Source organism: Periplaneta americana, chromosome 6, assembly GCF_040183065.1.
Source record: "Periplaneta americana isolate PAMFEO1 chromosome 6, P.americana_PAMFEO1_priV1, whole genome shotgun sequence".
Lineage (NCBI taxonomy): Eukaryota > Metazoa > Arthropoda > Insecta > Blattodea > Blattidae > Periplaneta > Periplaneta americana.
Genome location: NC_091122.1, coordinates 16,289,805 through 16,312,844, shown reverse-complemented (window position 1 = coordinate 16,312,844; position 23,040 = coordinate 16,289,805). Strand labels below are relative to the sequence as shown.

At 35.9% G+C, this 23,040-nt stretch overlaps 2 protein-coding genes across 5 annotated transcripts in view; one reads left to right on the top strand and one right to left on the bottom strand.

Moving 5' to 3' along the window:
• Positions 1–23,040, bottom strand: part of Rpp25 (ribonuclease P protein subunit Rpp25) — a 366,206-nt gene that overhangs the window by 66,690 nt on the left and 276,476 nt on the right. For all 4 annotated transcript variants that reach the window (XM_069827605.1, XM_069827607.1, XM_069827606.1 and 1 more), the window contains one exon: positions 22,730–22,789. In XM_069827605.1, the coding sequence (XP_069683706.1) occupies position 22,730 (1 nt within the window). In that variant the 5' untranslated portion in view covers positions 22,731–22,789. The remainder of the gene's footprint in view (positions 1–22,729; positions 22,790–23,040) is intronic.
• LOC138701056 (aromatic-L-amino-acid decarboxylase-like) overlaps positions 1–23,040 on the top strand; it is a 170,141-nt gene that overhangs the window by 1,278 nt on the left and 145,823 nt on the right. The gene's annotated exons all lie outside the window — the stretch shown is intronic.

Here is a 23,040-nt window from a genome sequence, read left to right as displayed (position 1 = left end):
ACTAATTGCATCTAATAACTTAGTAATCGCTAATCCTGTAAGAAGTAGCGACTTTTCAATACGTGGTCTCTACTCTTAGTTGGTTATTTAACGACGCTGCATTTACTAGACTTTGGCATCGCTGGAATTGGTGATATCCAGACGGTACTTGGCGAGATGTGGCTAAGGATTTGCTATGGTATTGCCTGACAGTTGTGTTACAGATGGGAGAAACTCGGAAGAATTCCAAAGAGGTAAACAGCTCAAGCAGAAACTGAATCCAGAGTCCAAGCCCAAGCATAGCTCAGAATCAACAGGCAAACCCGCTACCGCCTGAGCTATGCCGATCTCTTTGGATGATTCTCTTGAGCCAGAGGCAGTAGAGCTTCGTAAACCACGACATAAAAATATAAATAAATTCATAGTTTATAACTAATTTCTCTGCGGCAGAGTGTTTTTCTTTGATATGAGCTACAACTATTTGATGTGTTAATTCTGTCTATAGGCCTGTACAAAAAATTTACTCACGTTGAATCCGCGTGGTCCAAGGAGTCATACTTGGAAAGGCATTAAGAAATGCGCTGAGTAGAATTTTCATATAGGAAAAACTTCTCACGTGAAGCTCTGCTGTAAATATCGTGTATGCGCCCGACGCCCAACCAGCAATGTGATCTCACCAAGGCGTGCCACAATTCGGTCTAGCAAACCAGCTTCAACGGCTGGAGGAGGGAGATCAATGTGCTGGCCACACGTTAGCTCAGAACTGGTCGGATGGTCTTTCATTCTCTGCTGTCGGTAAGTGGTCGTGGGGCCAAGAGTTGGCTGGTAGGCCATGGGTCTGTTAGGGCTGCTATGGTGCGAACTGTTTTAATGGCAAAATTAAAAGAATAAATTGAAAGTCTGTCATGCAAAGCTATTGAACAGCACAAAGTACGCAACATTTGAGAATCGAATAGCAGAGGCAATAAGAGACGCATCAATGCCCTTACTAGTTTCAAAATAACCTGGAAGGCAATACTATGCACCAATAGGATACTTCCTCTACACTTTGCAGGATAGCAATGCAAATGGAAACAGCGCTCAAAGTGAACCAAGTTAACTGCAGTGTGGATAAATTGCACGACCGTGCCGCGCAAACGAGTAGCCCCGTACAGTATACGTAAGAAATTATACAGGGTGATTCACGAGGATTTACCGTTCCCTTACGGAGTTTATTTCCGAAGACATTCTGAGCAAAAACTTTCATATAAACATTTGTCCTAATCTCAATATTTTCAGAGTTACACTAATTTGATATTGTTTGTAAAATACATTTATTCTTGAGTTTTAAGGTAAAAGAACATCGCAGATAAAGAATGAACTATTCAGGAGTATCACTTCTTTAATTAGCTAATATTCTGAAGCTAAAAATGTGTTGTGAAATCTATAGTTGCTTCGTAAAGTTTTTTTTTTTTCGTTAACTACAAAATTACATTTTGTTACGCATTTATCACAACAATCGTTACAAATCACGTCGCTCTTGTAAATTCTTCAAGACTGTACATTAGGATGCATAATTAAACTGTAAAGAATCAAGTTCCTAAAGTCATATGATTTGTAACAATTTTTGTGATAAGTGCGTAAGAATGATGTCATTTTTAGTTAAAAATTGAAAAACAAAATCTGTACAGGATAACAGGCAGGGTTTGGAATTGAACGGGTTACATCAGCTCCTTGTCTATGCGGATGACGTGAATATGTTAGGAGAAAATACACAAACGATTAGGGAAAACACGGAAATCTTACTTGAAGCAAGTAAAGCTATCGGTTTGGAAGTAAATCCCGAAAAGACAAAGTATATGATTATGTCTCGTGACCAGAATATTGTACGAAATGGAAATATAAAAATTGGAGATTTATCTTTCGAAGAGGTGGAAAAATTCAAATATCTTGGAGCAACAGTAACAAATATAAATGACACTCGGGAGGAAATTAAACACAATAAATATGGGAAATGCCTGTTATTATTCGGTTGAGAAGCTTTTATCATCCAGTCTGCTGTCCAAAAATCTGAAAGTTAGAATTTATAAGACAGTTATATTACCGGTTCTTCTGTATGGTTGTGAAACTTGGACTCTCACTCTGAGAGAGGAACACAGGTTAAGGGTGTTTGAGAATAAGGTGCTTAGGAAAATATTTGGGGCTAAAAGGGATGAAGTTACAGGAGAATGGAGAAAGTTACACAACACAGAACTGCACGCATTGTATTCTTCACCTGACATAGTTAGGAACATTAAATCCAGACGTTTGAGATGGGCAGGGCATGTAGCACGTATGGGCGAATCCAGAAATGCATATAGAGTGTTAGTTGGGAGACCGGAGGGAAAAAGACCTTTAGGGAGGCCGAGACATAGATGGGAGGATAATATTAAGAAGGATTTGAGGGAGGTGGGATATGATGATAGAGACTGGATTAATCTTGCACAGGATAGAGACCGATGGCGGGCTTATAGGAGGGCGGCAATGAACCTTGGGGTTCCTTAAAAGCCATTTGTAAGTAAGTAAGTACAAAGCAACTGACAACACATTTTAAGCTTCAGAACACTAGCCAATTAAAGAAATGACACTTCTGAATAGGTCAATCTCTATTTGTAATATTCCTTTACCCTTAAAACTAAAGAAACAAGATATTTTACAAACAACTTCAAATCAGTGTAACTTTGAAAATATTGAGATTAGGACAAATGTTTACATGACTTTTTTTGCTCAGAATGTCTTCGAAAATAAGCTCCGTAAGTGACGGTAAATCCTCGTGAATCACCCTGTATAAGTTTGCGTCACAACAAGGAGTGTTCAAATCGTCATACACTTTATTCATTACTTTCCTGTAACGTACAAACTTGTGCGTAAATTGTAAATTGTAGTCATAAATCTTGCGTGACATCAACACATCGAATCACACAATCGATTGTCGCTTTAATCAGCAATTAGTCATTGTTTACAGCAGCGTTTTTCAACCTTTTCCAACATATGGCAAACTAAAGAAGTAATTTAATATTCTGTGACACACTCATAATCTAAAGCTGTGGGTTCCAACTAGAAAGGAATTTTGAGGATTTTAGGAGGGAATGAGGAATATAAAATAAAATATTTTTAATTTTGTATGCATTATTTTTTATTATAGTATGATGAATGGTGAAAGGGCGCATGGAGCAAATAAGTTTGAGAAGAGAAACAAAATAGGCTACGCATTATTAGCAAACATAACTAGAGCACTTTTTTGTATGTTTATTTGGAGTTTATGATAGAAATGTAAAATTGAATCACAGAAAATTATTACAATGTTACATTAGTGTAATAATTGTGGTGTTAATCATGTTTATAATTTGTTATTTCAGGAAATATGAAAACATGGAATATCATTAGGCTACATGTTTTGCTAAGGCAGTGGTTCCCAACCTTTTTGACTGTCGACACACTTTACTTAACGCCCACGATATCGCAACACACTTATTTGATATTATTATTATTATTATTATTATTATTATTATTATTATTAATATAATAACCACTACTTTTCTTCTGGAGAAAAAGGTGGTCGAACTCTGTGTATAATATTTTATAAGGAACGGGGAGATGGGATGTCAAAATTTTCAAAATTAGTCCTGAACTGTGTGAAAAATATTAAACTTCTGCTCTGAAAAATATTAAACTTCTGCTCTAATTTTAGAATCAAAAGCTGTTACTGTTCACTGCATGGGAATTTTGTCGTTTTTAACCTCCTTTTCGTCCAACTAAGACTTCCAAGATCTAAGCGGAATTCAAAGAAGAATCATATTAAAAACATAGTTATTCACACATATTTTGGTTCCATGATGAAAATTCAACAAGAAGGTGCCGTTCCAGCGCGTTCCACCAGAAAAAAAAGCACTGATAACAACTTCTATGTAGTGTCGGACATCCATTATTGTAGACAAGTTGATGTTAACACGCAATCGAAAATTCTACAAGAACAAGCAGCAACTTGAGTGGCATTAGAAAAAAACAAAGCTATGTGTCAAAAATCCCATCCTATCTATGCTGGATGTCCGATATAAAAATTTTAGTATCGTTTCTGAAAACTCACCTATTTAAATTAATGTGAAGTCTGCGCTTGATGGGTTGCACAGAGTTGGCCTTATGGTTGAAAAACTGAACTGAACATTGTAGCAGGTGTTCACGTTTCATTGGTAAAGTCTGTCTCAAAATAAAATGTACAATATCAAAGACTTCGTTACAAATTAAAAATGTGTTGTAAAGAGACATTCTGGATGCAATAAAATTTATTTTTCAATTCCAAAATTTCGCGACACACTCCATGGAGCTGCGCGACATACCAGTGTGCTAAGGTATGTAATGTACAGCAGTGGCAAAAAAAACCGGACCGACGGAATAATCGAAGTCCCCGAAATGAGCCACTGCGCATGCCACGCCCGCATTCACAAGATAGCGAGTAATCTATTGAAATTGTTGTAGTTTCTACTGCTGACGTAGCCCATTTCGAAAGCCATTAGAAAATAAGCTGATAAAATTCATGTTCTGGTAAAATATCGCTGCAATCAAAAAGTATTGGGAATAAATTTGAATAAGGAACAAAAACAAGTTTCCTTCTCAGGCAGGATCGAATCACGAAAGTCTTAGTTACCAGTCTATCACGCTCTGGAGTGAACAAGGCTCTCAAATCAGCTACAAGGGTCGGTCCGGTTTTTTTTTTTGCCGCTACTGTACGATATTCTTTTTTCCATAAAGTAAAATACGATATTTTTTTAAGGTTGGTACAACCTGGCGACCTTAGCTGCGCGAATATATCCAAGAACCTTACCTTCCAATAAAGTTAAAAAAACCAACACCAACTACAACAATAATAACCATGCCGTTCGCACACCTACACTTTGTTTACTGAATGCTGACTTGTGCAGCATTCGCTGAAAGTTGTCTCTCGTGGACTCACTTTTTACTACTCTTTTCACTTTTATTTTCACAATTTTTGCTACGACAACCTTCACTATTTTCATTTTCCCGCGGCACATCAGCGGATCATTCGTGGCATACCGGTTGAAAATGGCTAATTTATAGCATCATAACTCAAATATTGCTACAACACTCTCCTTTATAGAGTGCAGAAGTAGAGTTGTAGCCAGACACAAGATGTTACGGTTATAAACAACTGCGCCCTAGACTTCGAAAATGAATTTAAAATGAATAAATTAGGGATTGTTGTTGTTGTTTAGTCAACTGTCCGAAGACAGGTCTGAACCTCACAAGTGATACCAAGAAGCCATCACTTATCAGGCAACTAGGTCAGCAGATAATGGGGCAGGGTGGCCAGTTCCTTTCCCCTTCCATTACATACAGACGTGGACAAATTATTAGCAAAATTGAAGATTTTTATTATATATTTTTACAAAATATGATTCTTCAATTTAGACTACAGTTGACATTTTTGTGTATTTCCAAATTATTAGCAACATTGAAGATTTGTATTGTATATTTTTCAAAATTTAACTCCTCAATTTGGACTACATTTGATATTTTTGCATATTTACAAATTATTAGCAAAACTGAAGATTTTTATTGTATATTTTTACAAAATTCGATTCTTCAATTTGGACTACAGTTGACATTTTGGATATTTCCAAATTATTAGCAAAACTGAAGATTTTTGTTTTATATTTTTACAAAATCTGACTCTTCAATGCAGTTGACATTTTTGCTAATTTATAAATTATTAGCAAAATTGAAGATTTTTATTATATATTTTTACAAAACGTGACTCTTCAATTTAAACTACAGTTGACATTTTTGCACATTTCTGTCTACTGTAATGATGGAAATATCCAAAATTGTCAACTGTAGTCTAAATTGAAAAGTCAAATTTTGTAAACAAAATATCATAAAAATCGTCAATTTTGTTAATAATTTTTCCACGTCTGAACATCGCCGAATAGCTACATATTCCACTAATCAGACTTCACAAACAATAATTGTTCTTCCTCTGACACATATCGTCAAGTGAGATGTACTGCCCCATAATTAATAGATGTACAGTCTTAGAAAAAAGAAAGGAGGCAATGCGCATGATCTGAGAACGTAGGACCTGGGTCACAAGAGAAGAAGTAGTTGAGGTAATATAATGAGTTTTGTTTCGTTGTATGTCTCATCATCGCACTGCCTCCTTTCTGGAACTTATAAAGTTTCTGTGCGACAAAACTTTTTCTAAGACTGTACATATCAGCCAGAACCTCAATCAGAGGATTAATTAGGGATTAAAATTTAAAAGGAAGACGACACATACTTTTCATTATATGTTTTACACGACCCCCAACAATTCAGTTTCTTCATAAACTTATAAATGATAGTACCTATTAAAGATTTTTTAACCGTTATTCAAAAGACATAAATACCCATACATACAATTTCTTAATCACCCAAATAAGAGTAGCTATAAACTTACTTTTCAAAACAGGACACAAAATACATTCTTTCGAGAGTATAAGAAAGTTATTAAACAAAGAAATCAGTAACTATATAACAAACAAACAAAAAACTAGGAAAATGTTCCCTTAATACAATTAATTCTCGACATTATATTTAAGCACCAAAATTATATGTAAACTAATTGTTATTGTGGACAGCCCATACAGGGCCAAGGCCTACCAGCCGGATATTGGCCTCAGCAGAGGAGAACGATCATCCAACTAGTGCGAAGGCAATGTGTGACTAGAACGATGATTTCTCTCCCCCCCCCCCCCCCATAAATTCTGGTCAGCTCGCTGAACAGTATTTCGCTACTCAATGCAGTTCCTCAAATTCATCACGATATTGAAAGGGCACCGGTCCCATACAAAGGTCGCAAGTTCACGAGAAAATTTCTTACCCCATGAGGACTATAAATAAACTCACCCGAGATGGTCGCAAAGCATAAATTCATCACCAACAAGAAAGGCTAGCAACAAAAGAAGCTGGATCACAAGTTTTGCGAAACTATTTTAATTTATGTAGAGGCGAGGTGTGCCACAAGGTCAGTGTTTCAAGTTTATCAAGGACCTTTCGGCAGCGTCTAATTCCTACACGTTCAAATTCTGTTGTTGTTGCCATGGGTTAAGATTAAAAACAAATCTGTTTTGATAGTGACTACTTTACTTAGAAGGTGCATAAACTTGGCCTAACATCGTTTACAACCTGCAACTTATATGACTGCTGAAATTGGTAGCTAAATCAAACGGATAAGAAGATAGAATCTAGTGAAAAAAAAATCCTTCCAAATTGTTGGTTTCTCTTCGTTAGATCACTAGAAAAATGACAACATTCGTTAACAGCACTGCACATTTTCAGCCTATAAAAGTGCACACAGCATAACCAAAACTGGCACGTTCACATACACATACAGCGAACTGGAAACAAGAAAATAGGAAAGTTATTACCTAACATCCTGTGAAGATAAAATGACTACTGGAAACCAAGAGTATGTTGTTCAGATGGTATGAATCTTTAAAGTCGGAACGAATCGCTAGACTCAAACCTTGAGGATAGAGAAAAACAAGAGTAAAATCAAGCCTTATTTTAACACATTGACATGTAATAATATGTATGTATTTATTAACACTACAATTGGGTATACACCCGGTGGTAGTGATATATAATATACAATAATTACAGTTACATGAAATAAAATAAAATAAACGTAAATGAAATAAAATAAAATAAACGTAAATCTATAAATATTAGATGCAATAAACCTAGGACTATAAATGAAAACTATTCTATAATAATGCCTACGATAAGCAAAAGTAAATCTAACTTATAAGTACTTCTATTTCACCCAACTATTACCAATTTAAGTAATTACATATCACCTTAATTAATTACATACCAACTTAATTACATATCATCTTAATTAATTACATATCACCTTAATTTATATACATATCAACTAAATTACATATCATCTTAATTAATTACATATGAACTTAATTAATTATATATCAACTCAATTAATTACATGACACAACTTGAATAATTACACTGCACCTTCAATGAAATTTTCAACAGTAATCTCACTAGACGTTTTAATTTATCTAGAGAAAATCAAAACTCGAGTGGGATTTAATAGACTATTATACGATTAGAAGAAAGTATATAAAGATTAGAAGTAACGAAATACTCCAATACAATAAAATATTAATTGACTTACGAAAATACAACTGTCTTCAAATGTATTATTGTACCATCTCAACATTACAAATATTACGCTAGATGCATGCTAGATGGCAGTAGTGAGCAATGCCTTCTCGTCGAGAAGTTCTCGATCTATTATACACAATGGCAATGTTACTAGTCAAGAAGGCTTTGTTGATTCAGTTTCATTTTTATTAAAATGCAACATTCCACTTCAATTATCCGAATCCCAGTAATCAACGTCACTTGACAGATGATTTTCAATAAATCTTAATATTAAACAATCTTTGATACGTGACTATCCATAATGTCATATAGCAGAAGCTATAACATAACCTAACTAATATACACAAGTGTTAGAAAAGTTTTAATTAACGACGATGACATAAAAAATAACATGAATAATTTTAAAAGGAATAATTATTGAATGTACAATTTTCAAATTTGAATGTGGTTGGTGGTTCAATTGATGTTATATTGAACGTGTGCGTAATAGAAGTGGAACTAGTTGATTTAGGCCTACATGGTGTATTCAACTTATTCAGAATTTCCGAATGAATGATTTTAAAAGGAATAATTACTGAATGTACAATTTTCAAATTTGAATGTGGTTGGTGGTTCAATTGATGTTATATTGGACGTGTGCGTAATAGAAGTGGAACTCGTTGATTTAGGCCTACATGGTGTATTCAACTTATTCAGGATTTCCGAATGGTGCTCTTCATTTATTTGTAAATCGGATTTCAGAAGATGCATAGGTATGATCAGTGATTTTTATTAATTCTTGTTCTTGAATGCCAATGCGAGTCATATTTGAAACTGCTGTGCAACGACTGGAGAGGTTTGTAATATATATATATATATATATATATATATATATATATATATATATACACAGTATCAGTCTTACTAATAAACCGTGCATAGTTTTTATACGAGACTTATGTAGAGTTGAGACAGAAAACGTTACTAATAAACCGTGAATAAGCTATGGACGTATAAACAGGCTGTAACTATACAATGGGAATTGCTTTGCAGTAGTTATATTCACGAAACCCCTTGTTTAAGCGTTATATATATAGCGAAAAAATGGCCGCCCCTCGAACAGCTGTTCGTATCGACTGTCATTTTATGATGATGGTTACCTCGTAACCACAGAAGAACAAACCAAAGATCATAGAATCATTAGAATAATATTGCTGTAGCTTGTACTATTTGACCAATATGTAGTGAGGTAATCGATTAGAGCCAGTTGTACTATCGATATTTAACACGCCACACTAGAGCGCTCTACCGGATGCAATAGAGAACCTCAGATATTCTATTACCTTTCGTAACGAAGTAATGACGAAACTATGACGTAGCTGTGTAACAGTTATACACGAGGTATGTAGTGATTATTAGTAAGGAATTTACACACGACTTATAAACGAGCTACTCATTGGATAAGTATAAGACAGTTAAACGTCTGTATATAGAGTCTTTATTAATAAGACCGTATATATATATATATATATATATATATATATATATATATTTTTTTTTTTTTTTTTTTTTTTTTTGACGTCCAGACCAGCGCAGTTTCAAATGTTGCAAACAAAGAAACAAATGCTAGGGACGCGATAAAATTAAACAAATGCTAGGGACGCGATAAAATTGTGCGATAAGCAGCCATGATTGGTTGAAATATGTCCTTTCGTACCGTTTTATTGGTCAAAAGTAGTATGACGTAGTAAGAGTGTAATAGTCAGTCTAATCTTCTCAACCTTTCCAAATGTATTGATTTTAAGAGGACCACCCTGACATCAGATTAAAAAAAAAAAAAGAAGCGAAAAAATTTCAAGTCTTATTTCGAAAAGGAGTTCATTTTTGAAACATATTATTAGTAGAGGCCTGATTTTGTGGTAACAACGATAAACACGACGACATCCAAAAGTCAATTTTAGCGGCATTCCACCTTTCAGACACTTACATGTAACACAATTCAGAGAAATAACTTAAAGCCGCGAAACTAGTGGTTTGCGCGAAATAATATCCCTTTATCACGAAAATTACGAAATATACCCAAAAACGTGATTTAATGGGGGTTCTAATCTCTATTTCTCTTTTATGCGCCTCTCTAGATGCTTTGTTCAGAACTTCCATTCAGAAATGCTTCTCTATGTCCCGGACTTGCTACGATAGTTAATTTTTCTATTACTTGGTAGCGTTTATATCTCTTGACTATCTATGTGTTTGATATTCTCACGCTATAAATTGCATACACCACAATATTTACTTACTGTTGCACAACCCTTCGCGCAGATAATGTTAAAACTATGCTTGACGTGTGTTTTGGGGATGTATTTAAATGCTGATACCATTAAATTAATTTATTGTGTATGTAAAATTGTAAGCAAAAAGGCATCCAAGATAAAATTTGATAATGAAATATGCGTTAAATGGCTACTTATTTCTCAAAATACCCACCGAAAAGAAGCATGTATTATCCTCAAATTACGAGTTAAAAAATTCAAGAGCCTGGTGATTAGTTCTGAAATTAATTAGGTTAACTGTAACGGTTTAGAAATGCAGAAAGATTATTTAAACTGTATTCATCATGTGGAAAAAAATATAAGCTTTTATAGATAGATAGATTTATTCGTTCCATAATATTCTTACATTTGCTATATAGCATAGAATAAAGAACATGTCCAATTCTTACGTTTAACAATAAAATGCAATACATATAAAATGCAAATATGAAATATGTACAGAATTAATATCTTAATAACAACAATATACAATGTAATATGTTTACCATTTAATAGTATTAAAATATTTACACAGTACTGTGAAATGTCAAGAATTCATCTACAGAATAGAAAGTGTGAGATATTAAGTAATTTTTTAGTTTTACCTTAAATAATGCAGGGTTTTGGCTATGATTCTTAATGTCTTCAGGAAGACTATTGAACATTTCTATCGCCATGTAACGTACTCCCCTTTGAAAGCATGATAAATTTGATGATGGCGTATGAAAATCATTCCTTCTGCGGGTATTTATACTATGTATGGCTGAGTTAGTTGGAAAATTTTCTTTATTACATAAGAGGAAATTTATTGTAGAGTATATGTATTGATGTGTTACGGTTAGAATCTCTAATTTAAAAAAAAATAATCTACATGATTCTCTATCTTTGCTTCAACTATTATTCTAATGGCTCTTTTTTGTAATAAGAATATATTTTTACTATCTGCACAATTTCCCCCAAATATTATTCTGTAGGACGTAATGGAATGAAAATAGGCAAAATATATTGTCTTTAAGATACTGCTGTTTAGAAATTGTTGTACATCGTTGCGATGTATTTGATACACATACCTTGTACTGAAAATAAGCGCATGAGATTGCCAAACAGAGTATTTAGAGATGCGTTGCTGTTTCTGTTCACCAAGTAGTTTACTAACTGCATCTCTTTCTTTACTTTCTAAGACAATTGAAACCTCGGTTGTAGCATATCGTCGTTGATTTTATGAAACCTCCTATGTGACAGTACAGAGCTTAATTTTTCAGGAGGAAGAAAAAATTGAACATCAATAGGCCTATACGGATCCTCGATGATATTATATTCACCAACGTTTTCTACCAAATTATATAATATTCTTCTGTAGGCCTATTCATATTTACTCGTAATTACTTTTTTCTTCCTCCTGAAAAAAATTATGCTCTGTACTGTGACGTAGGAGGTTTCATAAAATCAACGATGATAAATATTTCCTTCTAAATTCCATCAACTTAATCCGACTTTGAACGCGCGATCTTTGAGTCCAAGTATGGCAACCACTAGACCACCGATGATGAAAGCTTTAAGAATGAATGTAAAACAATAAATGCGTGTTGAGAATGCACAGTACATACAAGGATTGGAACAAGGCTCTGCACCGTAAACAAGCGTGTATGTACTGGTGATTGACAAGAGAGAATTTCGAACGTGATATCACGTAGGCTACCTTTCGTGACACAACGCATAGCTAGCGGCGGACGAAGAAGTCAGTTCTACTGCTTCAATGAAAGCGAACTGTCATTCGGTAGTCGGTAAAGTGATGTTAAAATGGTGTCGTAAATCACTGCCAACAAGGTTACAAAGATTGCAAACCAGACACATTGTATGTTAAACACAGCTGTCATCACAAACGCAAGTCGTGTTCCTAGCAAGTTCGTAACCATGGATACAACGAGAGCAAGAAACTACGAGTGTAGGCTACAACCAGCACACATCTGAAAGTAGCCTATCTTAATTACACATTCAGATATTTCTTCAATTTAGTCAAGAGTCTTTTCTAAATAAACTTGTAATTCTCGATGTTTCTTTCACATCATTAATCTAACCATTGATTCTCCTTTCCAGGCTCCACCGTACCCGACGTCCTTTGAATTAGTACAGATCCGTATATTTTTCTAGACCAATCCTCCCCGATCAACTAAGGAATGCTTTTGAAAACGCAAGTCCACGACCCCCTGCAGAAGCCAGACCCGGCCGGAACATTTCGGGCCTCAGGAACAAATTTTACTGCAAGACATGTCTATATACTCACAAAATTTTCTAATACTTCTACAACTCTATACCCCTCATTCAGATAACTAATATCATATGTTACATACTACTACTAAAAACACTACATTTAAAGAAGCCGTCCACACCTGTGGAGTAACGGTCAGCGCGTCTGGCCGCGAAACCAGGTGGCCCGGGTTCGAATCCCGGTCGGGGCAAGTTAGCTGGTTGAGGTTTTTTCCGGGGTTTTCCCTCAACCCAATACAAGCAAATACTGGGTAACTTTCGCTGCTAGATCCCGGACTCATTTCACCGGCATTACCACACCTTCATTTCATTCAGACGCTAAATAACCTGAGATGTTGATACAGCGACGTAACATAACGCAATAAAATAAAAAAAATTAAAGAAGCCAAGTGACTGAGGCCCGGCCTCGCCTCAGTCAATTAGCCGCCACTCCATGATCAGGGCTTCAGATTACCATCTATTTCGAACTACGGCCCACTTCCTGCGTGGAAGAAATTTCCAAAATTTGGAAGTCGTTGAAATAGGTATCACCAAATTCTTCGCATCGAAAACCAGAAACTGATACCGTCGCGGGATAACAAATCTCACTGAAAGTTGGCTCAAGACCACAGGATGTAATGGCCTTTACTTTGAAAATTAGATTAATTTCTTGTTACGTCACACTCGACTACAATTTTCATTTAAAACCGAAATTACTTATGAGATAGTATCTCTATTTTTGAATTACTATTATCCTAAGCACTATACGTAATAATCCAAATTATCGACAATCTCAAGTATGGATAAATTTAGCAGAAAAACAATTTGCATCGGTAAGTAGAGACGAGTCCTGACATGACGGGTTGGCTGTCTGCGGACGATGGCGACTCAGCGTGCGGTTTCCACCCACCGGCTGGCCACGCGTTTCCGGCCCACGTCGCCCTGACACTGACCGATAGGCAAAGTTTGTAAATACAAACACGACTGTTCATTATCTAATGCATTGCGGATCACTCAATCTGATTTCCATTACCGTGGTAGAGGCAATAATATCGTGGACTACTGCAGAAGGGGAGGGCGAATCCTAGACCTACGTTCGTCTTTTACTCCGATCCACAGCCAGCCACAATTCCAAGCCACAACAGGTGACTACGCAATGCTTAACTAAGTATTCAGGTTTCGAGAAGAGGCGGGGTGTGACAACGTTTTGCCGTCACAGTTCCGAACTGTGACAGCTCCGGAAAATCGCTATAACAGATAGACCAGTGATGTCAAAGCAAGCGCATTTTTTCTGACCTTGACGTCGTGCGCGGGCAGCAAGCGCTAAGTATGGAAAGAGGAAGGGTTGTGTATATGAATAAGCAGCCTGTTGGATTAAGAAAACAGTGGTGCACTAACTTCAAACGGAACGTGAAATTTTATGTCGTTATTTTTATATGGCTTCTTTCTGTTTGATATTATCTATATTGTCTGTAAAACAAAAGTACTAACACTGATTTCTTAATATTGCACTTGTGTTTTAAATCTTAATAACATAATAGAGAGTTAAGAAGGAATATTCGCTTAAATTACATAGTAATATAATATTATACTGTATTAAGTGGATGAAACACATCATTCATAAAGAAAGTGATATTCCAAAGAAAGAGATTGAGTATGGCATGATAAGTTGGAATTCATATTGATGGTATCTTTAGCCTTACAAAAGTAATCAATAAACTAATCAAAACAATATTACAGTACAAAGAAAAGTTACCTAGGTACTGTATCTGTTTTAAGTGTAACTAATATTACATAACAAAACTCTTATCGCATTATGCTTTTAAGGTGATATTTGTGAGCAACTTCCTATCATCAGAATATTAAATTATTTTCTCGAAATCTTCTGAAGCTATAGAGCTGACATTTTTACAACACATGGGCACGTATCTTTTGCTTATGATGTAACAGTAGTTGCTTTGTTAATTCATTTCCTTACAAACAATTTCCATGCGAATATTTTCAAAATTTTCAATACACTATCTTCAGTAATACGTATACCTATATGGTATATTAGATTTACGAAAACATTCTTTAAGGCTATTAAATAAATAGGCCTATACCTGAAAATTTCACTTTTCTACACGAAAAGTTGAGAAAATATTTCTTTTGAATAAAAAAATCAAACTTGTGAAAAATGAGCATTAAAATTAAAACGTACATTCTTATAATGCACTTATACTTCTCAGGCAAATCTAAAAATTAACATGGATACAGTTTTAATAAGTTCTCTTCCCTTTATCTATTGAATCAGTGCTGGCCATCCCTGAATATAGCTCGACCAAGCGGCATATACCACCTCTTTCGTCTGTCTCTTTCCTTTCCGCTGTAAAGCGCTCAGGCTCTCCTGGGCTCTAAAGCGCGCGCTTGCTCCTGTGGGCATCAATTGACATGCCTGAGATAGACTAATGGCGATTTCGTCACAATGTGATTGTCGTGTTCGGGTGATTCTTGGCGATTGCAAATGTTTCCCACCACGAGCAAATAGATGTTTATGTTTATCGCTCTTCTGTGCCATAGGTATTATATCAACAATGCTGATTAGCGCGGCGAGCGGCAAGCATGCTGAGAGCTGTGCTAGCGCGATGTAAGGACATGTATATTCCCTCAAGAATGTATACAGGATGTTCCGAAACTATTCGTTCAAAATAATACAGGAGGTAGAGAACATCAAAACAAATATATTTTGTAATGGTACATATGGTCCCTGAAGGCAATTTCTGATCCTAGGGACGATTTACACAGAAGGTAGTTTAGCATGATAATTACATCAGTGGCATTCACAGGAACTGCTCGAATGCGCGACCATTAGCCTGTATGCACGCAGTACATCGTCGGACCATTGATTGTCGTGTCCGCTCGAAGATACCAGGCACGCCCGCAATGGCATCAGCAGCGACAGTAATTCTAGGGACGAGATCTTCTTCTGTTTCCATAACGGTTTCATACACCAGCTGCTTCATATGCCCCCAGAGGAAGAAATCCAGACACGTGAGGCCAGGTGACCTGGGTGGCCAGGCCACGGGGCCACCTCGGCCGATCCATCGATTCCCAAAGGTGGCTCTCAGATGATTCCTCACAGCAATGCTGAAATGGGCTGGCGCCCCATCGTGCTGGAAGTACATTCTTTGTCTAACATTCAAAGATATATCCTCCAGCAGTTCCGGCAACACATGTTCCAGGAAGTAGCGACACATACAAGATACACATACACCATCACAACAGCTTACGTCAGCACCACTAACATAATGTTCCATAACATTACAAGTTGACTTCAGAGACCATATATTCCTTATCGAAATATATTTGTTTTCATGTTCTCTACCTTCTGTATTAATTTCAACGAATAGTTTCGGAACAACCTGTATATAGCGAGTGCATTCGGCGGTGTGTGGACGTAGATTGATGTCAAAGAGTTGCCGACGTTAACTTTTTGAGTGGGAAGGTAATTAATCAGATCCCAGCTATTTTGTCCTTCAAGTTAGAATGAATCTTCTAAGTTTTCTGGGTCTGTCACATAATAGCCTATAGTCATGGCGTCACATAATATGGTCACATATGCGTACATAGCTCGTCATCGCTATGAGTTACATATCGGGCGGAGATGGCGATTTCTCCCGTGAATGGAATTCTCTACCTCAGAAGATTAAGGGCTGCCAGACAATAACCACTTTCAAGAAAAGGCTGAACGATTTCTTACGGGCGCAGTCAAATTGAAGTTATAATTCTGATCGAGTTTAATAATTTAATTTAATTTAGGTATGACTGTTATTACTATTACTATTATCATCATCATCATCATCATTGTTATTATTATTATTATTATTATTATTATTATTATTATTATTATTATTTCATAATTATTTTATTGGTGTTGTGAAGATAAAAATTGTCATTGTATTATATTATGTATTATATTGTCTTGTATTGTAGTATTGTATTGAACTGTATTGTATTGTATTAATTATGTCATACTCTGCCAGTTAAAATAAACCATTATTATTATTATTATTATTATTATTATTATTATTATTGCTATTATTATTATTGTTATTATTACTGTTATTATTATTATTATTGTTATTGTTATTATTATTGTTATTATTGTTATTGTTATTATTATTGTTATTATTATTATTGTTGTTATTATTGTTATTATTATTATTATTGTTGTTATTATTATTATTGTTATTATTATTGTTATTATTATTGTTATTGTTATTATTATTATTATTATTATTATTTCTCGGTCTTCAAATCACAGGCCACCACTAATTTCGAGCAGGCAACGCTCTCGCCCTAGACCAGCATCGTCCGCGCATGGCAAGCCTAAGATCGGTGAATGCTATAAAATTATTCACTAATTCATCCATCTACTCATAGTTTTCTGCCAAAGAACAGTCCTTTACTGCAAATCCAGCATTCTCCAATTTCCCCTCTTTTCCGCCTTCCTCTTAGTCTCCGCATACAATGATAATGGAATGGAAATAGGACAGAATGATGTTGATGCCTAATGTAGGGAAACGGTAGAACCCCGAGGAAAACGCCAACTGCCACAAGTGACACTATAAAAAATAACAGGTGTGACCAGAACTTGAACCCGGACGCCTACGTAACAGGCCGAAGGTTTAGACCACTTCAGAAACTTTTTTTAACGTGAAATGTTTATGCTCGAGTGTCAAATTAATAAAATGTTACAAAAATTGTAATATTAGTAGTATTTATTTATTTAACCTGGTAGAGATAAGGCCGTCAGGCCTTCTCTGCCCCTCTACCAGGAGATTCCAACTACAATATCAACAATAAAATTACAATTAAGTTAGTATTAAATTTACAATTACAATTACAAATAATATTACAATTAGTATTAAATTTACAATTACAATAAAATCAAAGTACGAAAAGATTACCTGAATAATTAAAGCTAGATAATTTATCATAGAGAAACAAAGAATATTTTATATTTACTGAATTACAAATTAAATCTAGAATAACAAAATTGTATAGTGATGAAATTACTGAATATTGAAATATTTTGTGATAGATTAAAGAAACTATTTACAAGTAATCAATTACTGACCAAGTGCCTAGTAAGTTTTCGTTTGAAGTCAGTTTCTTATCAACGGCAATGAGTTACGTCACACTATCCTGACGTCGCTTGCTTAGCAACGGACCATTCAAATGAAACACAGTAACTTAATTGTAACGTTTCGGAACTGTATGTTCCATCATCAGTCACCTGGGGTAGGCAGACGTAACGAGTCCAACAGAGCAGACAACCCCTCTGGTCTTACCTATCTGGCCATGTAGCCTATGTAGTTCCGAAACGTTGGCAATGCCAAGTTCCAGGACACGGACGAATATTATGTCTGCTGTAAAGCAGCATTGCTCAGTTATCCTGGACTTTTCTAATGGCAGACTCTAGAGCAAAGTTAAAAAGTAAAGGTGATAGTGCATCTCCTTGCTTTAGCCCGCAGCGAATTGGAAAAGCATCCGACAGAAACTGACCTATACGGACTCTGCTGTACGTTTCACTGAGACACATTTTAATTAATCGAACTTGTTTCTTGGGAATACAAATTCAATAAGAATATTATATAAACCGTCTCTCTTAACCGAGTCATATGCCTTTTTGAAATCTACGAATAAATGATGTACTGTACTCCCATTTTTTCTCCATTATCTGTCGAATACAAAAAATCTGATCAATAGTCGCTCTATTACGCCTAAAACCGCACTGATGATCCCCAATCATTTCTTCTACGTACGGAGTTAATCTTCTCAAAAGAATATTGGACAAAATTTTGTAAGAAGACAACAAAAGTGATATTTCTCGAAAGTTACCACAGTTAGGCTTGTCCTCCTTCTTAAAAATAGTACAATTATGGACTCCTTCCATTGTTCTGGTACAATTGAAGGGTTCAGAATCATAGTGGGCCAAGCGCCATTTACTAAAACCGTAGAAAACAAAGGGTTAAAATGAAGTTATTACCATAATTCAATGGAAACATATAGCAAGTAATATAAAGTATGCACATTCAAACTAAATGATATGTCAATCTTCATTAAACTATGGCATTCACTTAACTTTAACCGTTGCTTTCTCCGTTTTTAATAAATGGCGCTTGGCCCACTATGGCTCTGAACCCTTCAATTTCCTTTTCCTAAATAGCAAGTACAAGTTTATAAATTTCGCTAGATAAATGCGCTTCCACCCTCTTGTATTAATTCTGCTGGAATTTTATCGATACCTGGAGACTTGTACTTTTTCAGATTTTCTATCGCAATTTCGACTTCTGAAAGTAGTGTGGGTTCGGATATAAATGGCTCAGCAGTTTGTATTTCAATTTCGTCACTCTAAAGATTCCTCGCTCAATAATTTGTCTTAAAAAGCGCCATGACAAGAACGACCACATCTTAAACATTGTTGATTATCACAGAGTTGAATAAATAAACAAATAGGCAAATAAATAATAAATGCAAAGAAATATTGCAGAAAAACTACCACACTACTCATGAACTCGAAGTAATACATCGAGTGTTAGATTGCCAACTCCCTATAGAGGAAACAGTCTGAAACCATGTCTATAGCAGTAGCAGTAGTAGTGAATGACAATTGAATGCGGGCGAGAATGGCCGGTAAATTTTGACTGGAGCCCATTATCAGGGACTGGATTCTTCTACGGAGCTAACAGCTTTACTTCCCTCAAGAAGGAAACCATATTTAGAGTTTTTTACCCTTTAAAATCCATTGCAATCAGTCAAGTTTAACCCCCACGAACTTCGCATACAAAGACCTGCGTAATAATCGCTAAATCACTAAAGATAACACAATCAAGGAAGACAATACATCCATATATCAGCTAACGATAAAAGGAAAACCTTTCAAATCATAATTATGCCAGAAAGGATAGTGACTTTGGGACTTTACCTTCATCAAAAGTACTTTTTGTTGTTTTTTTTTTACTTTGATTTGTGTAAGTGATATGATTGTGTTTGTTAAATTTCATGTCACTAATCTTCCGTATAATTACTGAGAGCTGGAAGGTCTGTGCTCGCTGAAGAACAATCTCTCATGCAAACTTATCGTGGTCAGAATATGCACACATTGCACACGCAAACGTATTTCCATAATCAATTTCATAATTACTAATCCATTATTTTTCTATGATATAGATTGGGTTCATGGCCACTATTATTAAGACATCTATACGATGTTCCTAACTTCCGGTCTAAGACAAGGCATTGTCTGCAATTTAATTGTATCGTTAGACCCTACGATTTGCTTTGAACGAGACACAAATCAAGCACTGCAGATAAATGATGACAAGCGAGCTAAATATGTACCTTGTCTTCCATACCGCAGTGAAAAATATGGCATTTCGCTTTACAACTGGGATGTTGCAGGCTTACTATTTGGAGCGAGGGGTTGTTTACCAAAATTTACATGTAATATCCTTAAATCCTTTCAAATTCCCTTTTATGAGGTTCAGAAGATCGTGATGGAAATTCTGAAGGCCTCTCTTCAAATTCTACACTATAATCTATAAGTTAACACGTAAATTTTTGTTTTAATGTACAAATCGAATCACTATTTTGCTCGTTTCATTTCCCTTTATCTTTTACGTTTGTTAATTCCGGATCTCAGTGGTTAACCTCACTTGAGAACGGATGATTTGAAATAAATCTTAGTAGTTTGTGAACTTGTATTTTATCGCACAAGTTTTGACTTGTAGGAGAAATCTTATTTCTGATTAATGCAGTCCACATATTTTCTTCTTTCTTTTTCTCATTGTAGGCTATGAAGTATAAAAGAGATAGTTATGATGGAGTTATAATCAGTTATCAACATTTTGACGAAGATGCACGCTTCAGGGACACTGGCACCCAAAAAGTGACTTTTGGGGTGCCACCTGTCTTTCTGTTCGGCGGTTACTCTCAAACTAATCGCCTGATTTTGTTCACTCTCACTCTGTTTTCTAAAAAGGGATACTTTTCCTCGAATGTCTAATCTGTTTGTTTACAATGTTTAGGCCTGTTATATGCATGCTATTATCTTTCCTGTACTTAATTTTCCCTTTTGTTCGTTCCCCTCATTTCTCTTTTGTGGTCTGTTTTTGTTTTCACTCAATATGTTTATTATGCTTTGTCCAATGAGGCAGTCCCGTCATTGGGAAAGCTGAAAGAGTGTCTTTCAATGTGTAGGCTAATTGAGTACCTTTGTGGAAAAAGGTTGGATGTAACATGTTGCCCAAGCGTCACATCCAATCTTATTCCACGGAGGTAGTCAATCATATTATTTAATTCATAAGACGAAGACCATAGTTATCGGAAGAAAACTAAAGAAGGTAAACTTGCGAATTTCAAATGACGCAGTGAAACAAGTGGACAATTTCAAATACTGTACTTGAGGTGTACTATAAGTAGTCGCGTCATAGAATCGATCCCATTCCGAGGTTTATGTAGGGGTTTCGTAACAAGCTGTTTTTCACGGTGATGAGTTGTTAGACCTTCAACCAAACCCCAAGCTGAAGGACTACCCCTTATCGACTGTCCGCGACTGCTTATTCAATAGATATATTTTCAAGTCCACCGCTGTGGTCTCGTGGTAGCGTCTTCGCTCCCGAACCCAGCGGGCCGGAGTTCGATTCCCCGCTTGGGACGAGTTGCCTGGATGAGGTTTTTTCGGTTTTCTTTCCCCTCACTCCTATGGATGAATATCAGGTATTTTTATCAGGCGTCGACCTGGTTGGCAAGTTGGTATAGCGCTGGCCTTCTATGCCCAAGGTTGCGGGTTCGATCCCGTGCCAGGTCGATGGCATTTAAGTGTGCTTAAATACGATAGGCTCATGTCAGTAGATTTACTGGCATGTAAAAGAACTCCTGCGGGACAAAATTCCGGCACATCCGGCGACGCTGATATAACCTCTGCAGTTGCGAGCGTCGTTAAATAAAACATAACATTTAAAAATCTTTATCAGGCGTATGGAACCCCACTCATTCTCGTGAATATGACAAGCATGGTAGCTGATGGCCAGCAGCGGAACTCACTCCCCTCCCGACGGGAGAGGATGCTTACACCTCAGACCGTTAAGACGGGAGAGGGGGCTTACATCTCAGACCGTTTGAGCTGTTGGGGTGCAATGGTAAACGGATTTAGAAGGATGGCGGGACTGGTCATTAGTGTGTTAGCTGTTAGGTGAACGCTGGGTTTGCAGTGAAAGACATACTCAAAGGGCATACCAGAGAGAATTTGGTTTTCGTAATCCCCTCAAAGAAACACAATACTGGGACTGGTAAACAAATTGGGAACAACTGGATCTGAAGTATAAAATGACAGAGGAGTTTAATAGTATTGACAACAGAATCCTCCAGCGAGCTGTCAGTAACATGGAAGGACGTGTTGAGTTAAGGATGGAGGACATTTTCAACATTTGCTATAGAGGTTAGAAATCTCTCAAAGGTGCTCTACATTTGAGGTGTAACAAATCATTCGTTTTGAAAGAAAGAAATGTATTAGTTCTACATAAATCACTCTGTATAATAGATACCTACGCAATAATGCTGATGTTAGCTCATGCATACATATGTATCACATACAGTAACCTATATTTGTAATGAACAAGAATAAAGCATTATAAATTCATCTTCTACTATAGTGAAACCTGAAATCTTATATCTACTTTCTTATCATAAAAACGTGATTCTAAATGTGACATATTCTAGGACAAGTTGTGTAATAAGTTATATACTGACACATAATGAATAGCATAATATGAAACAACGTACCGGTACTCCAAAATAACAGGATTTCGAGATGCTGAATTGATATGAAAAAGATGGGAGGACGACATTTCAGATGGAACTGACCCTCAGTGTGGGTAAAATTATGTTAATGATGATAGTCACACAAGATATCAAAATCCTGGCATTCAAATTATTTCATATAAACAAACTAAGGACAAGGTTCTTACTTCGTTGTGCTGGATGTTGTTACTCTCTCTAGCAGCGGTTGGCGCCGGTCAGAAGTTGATCTGAAACAGAAACAAATTATTAACTAAAGATATCAGCAAGGATGAAAGATCTTATTTTCCACATATTCCATAAAGTGTTAAAATGCTATAATATGTGGGTTTATATTTATTTCTCCATACAACTTTACGTACAGTAGACGGATTTTAACAATCATAAATTTGTATATATATGATCTAGTACTTTACATTCGACAAAATATCGACAATTACTCATTAGTGGCCAATATACATGATCACAAACTTTTTAATTA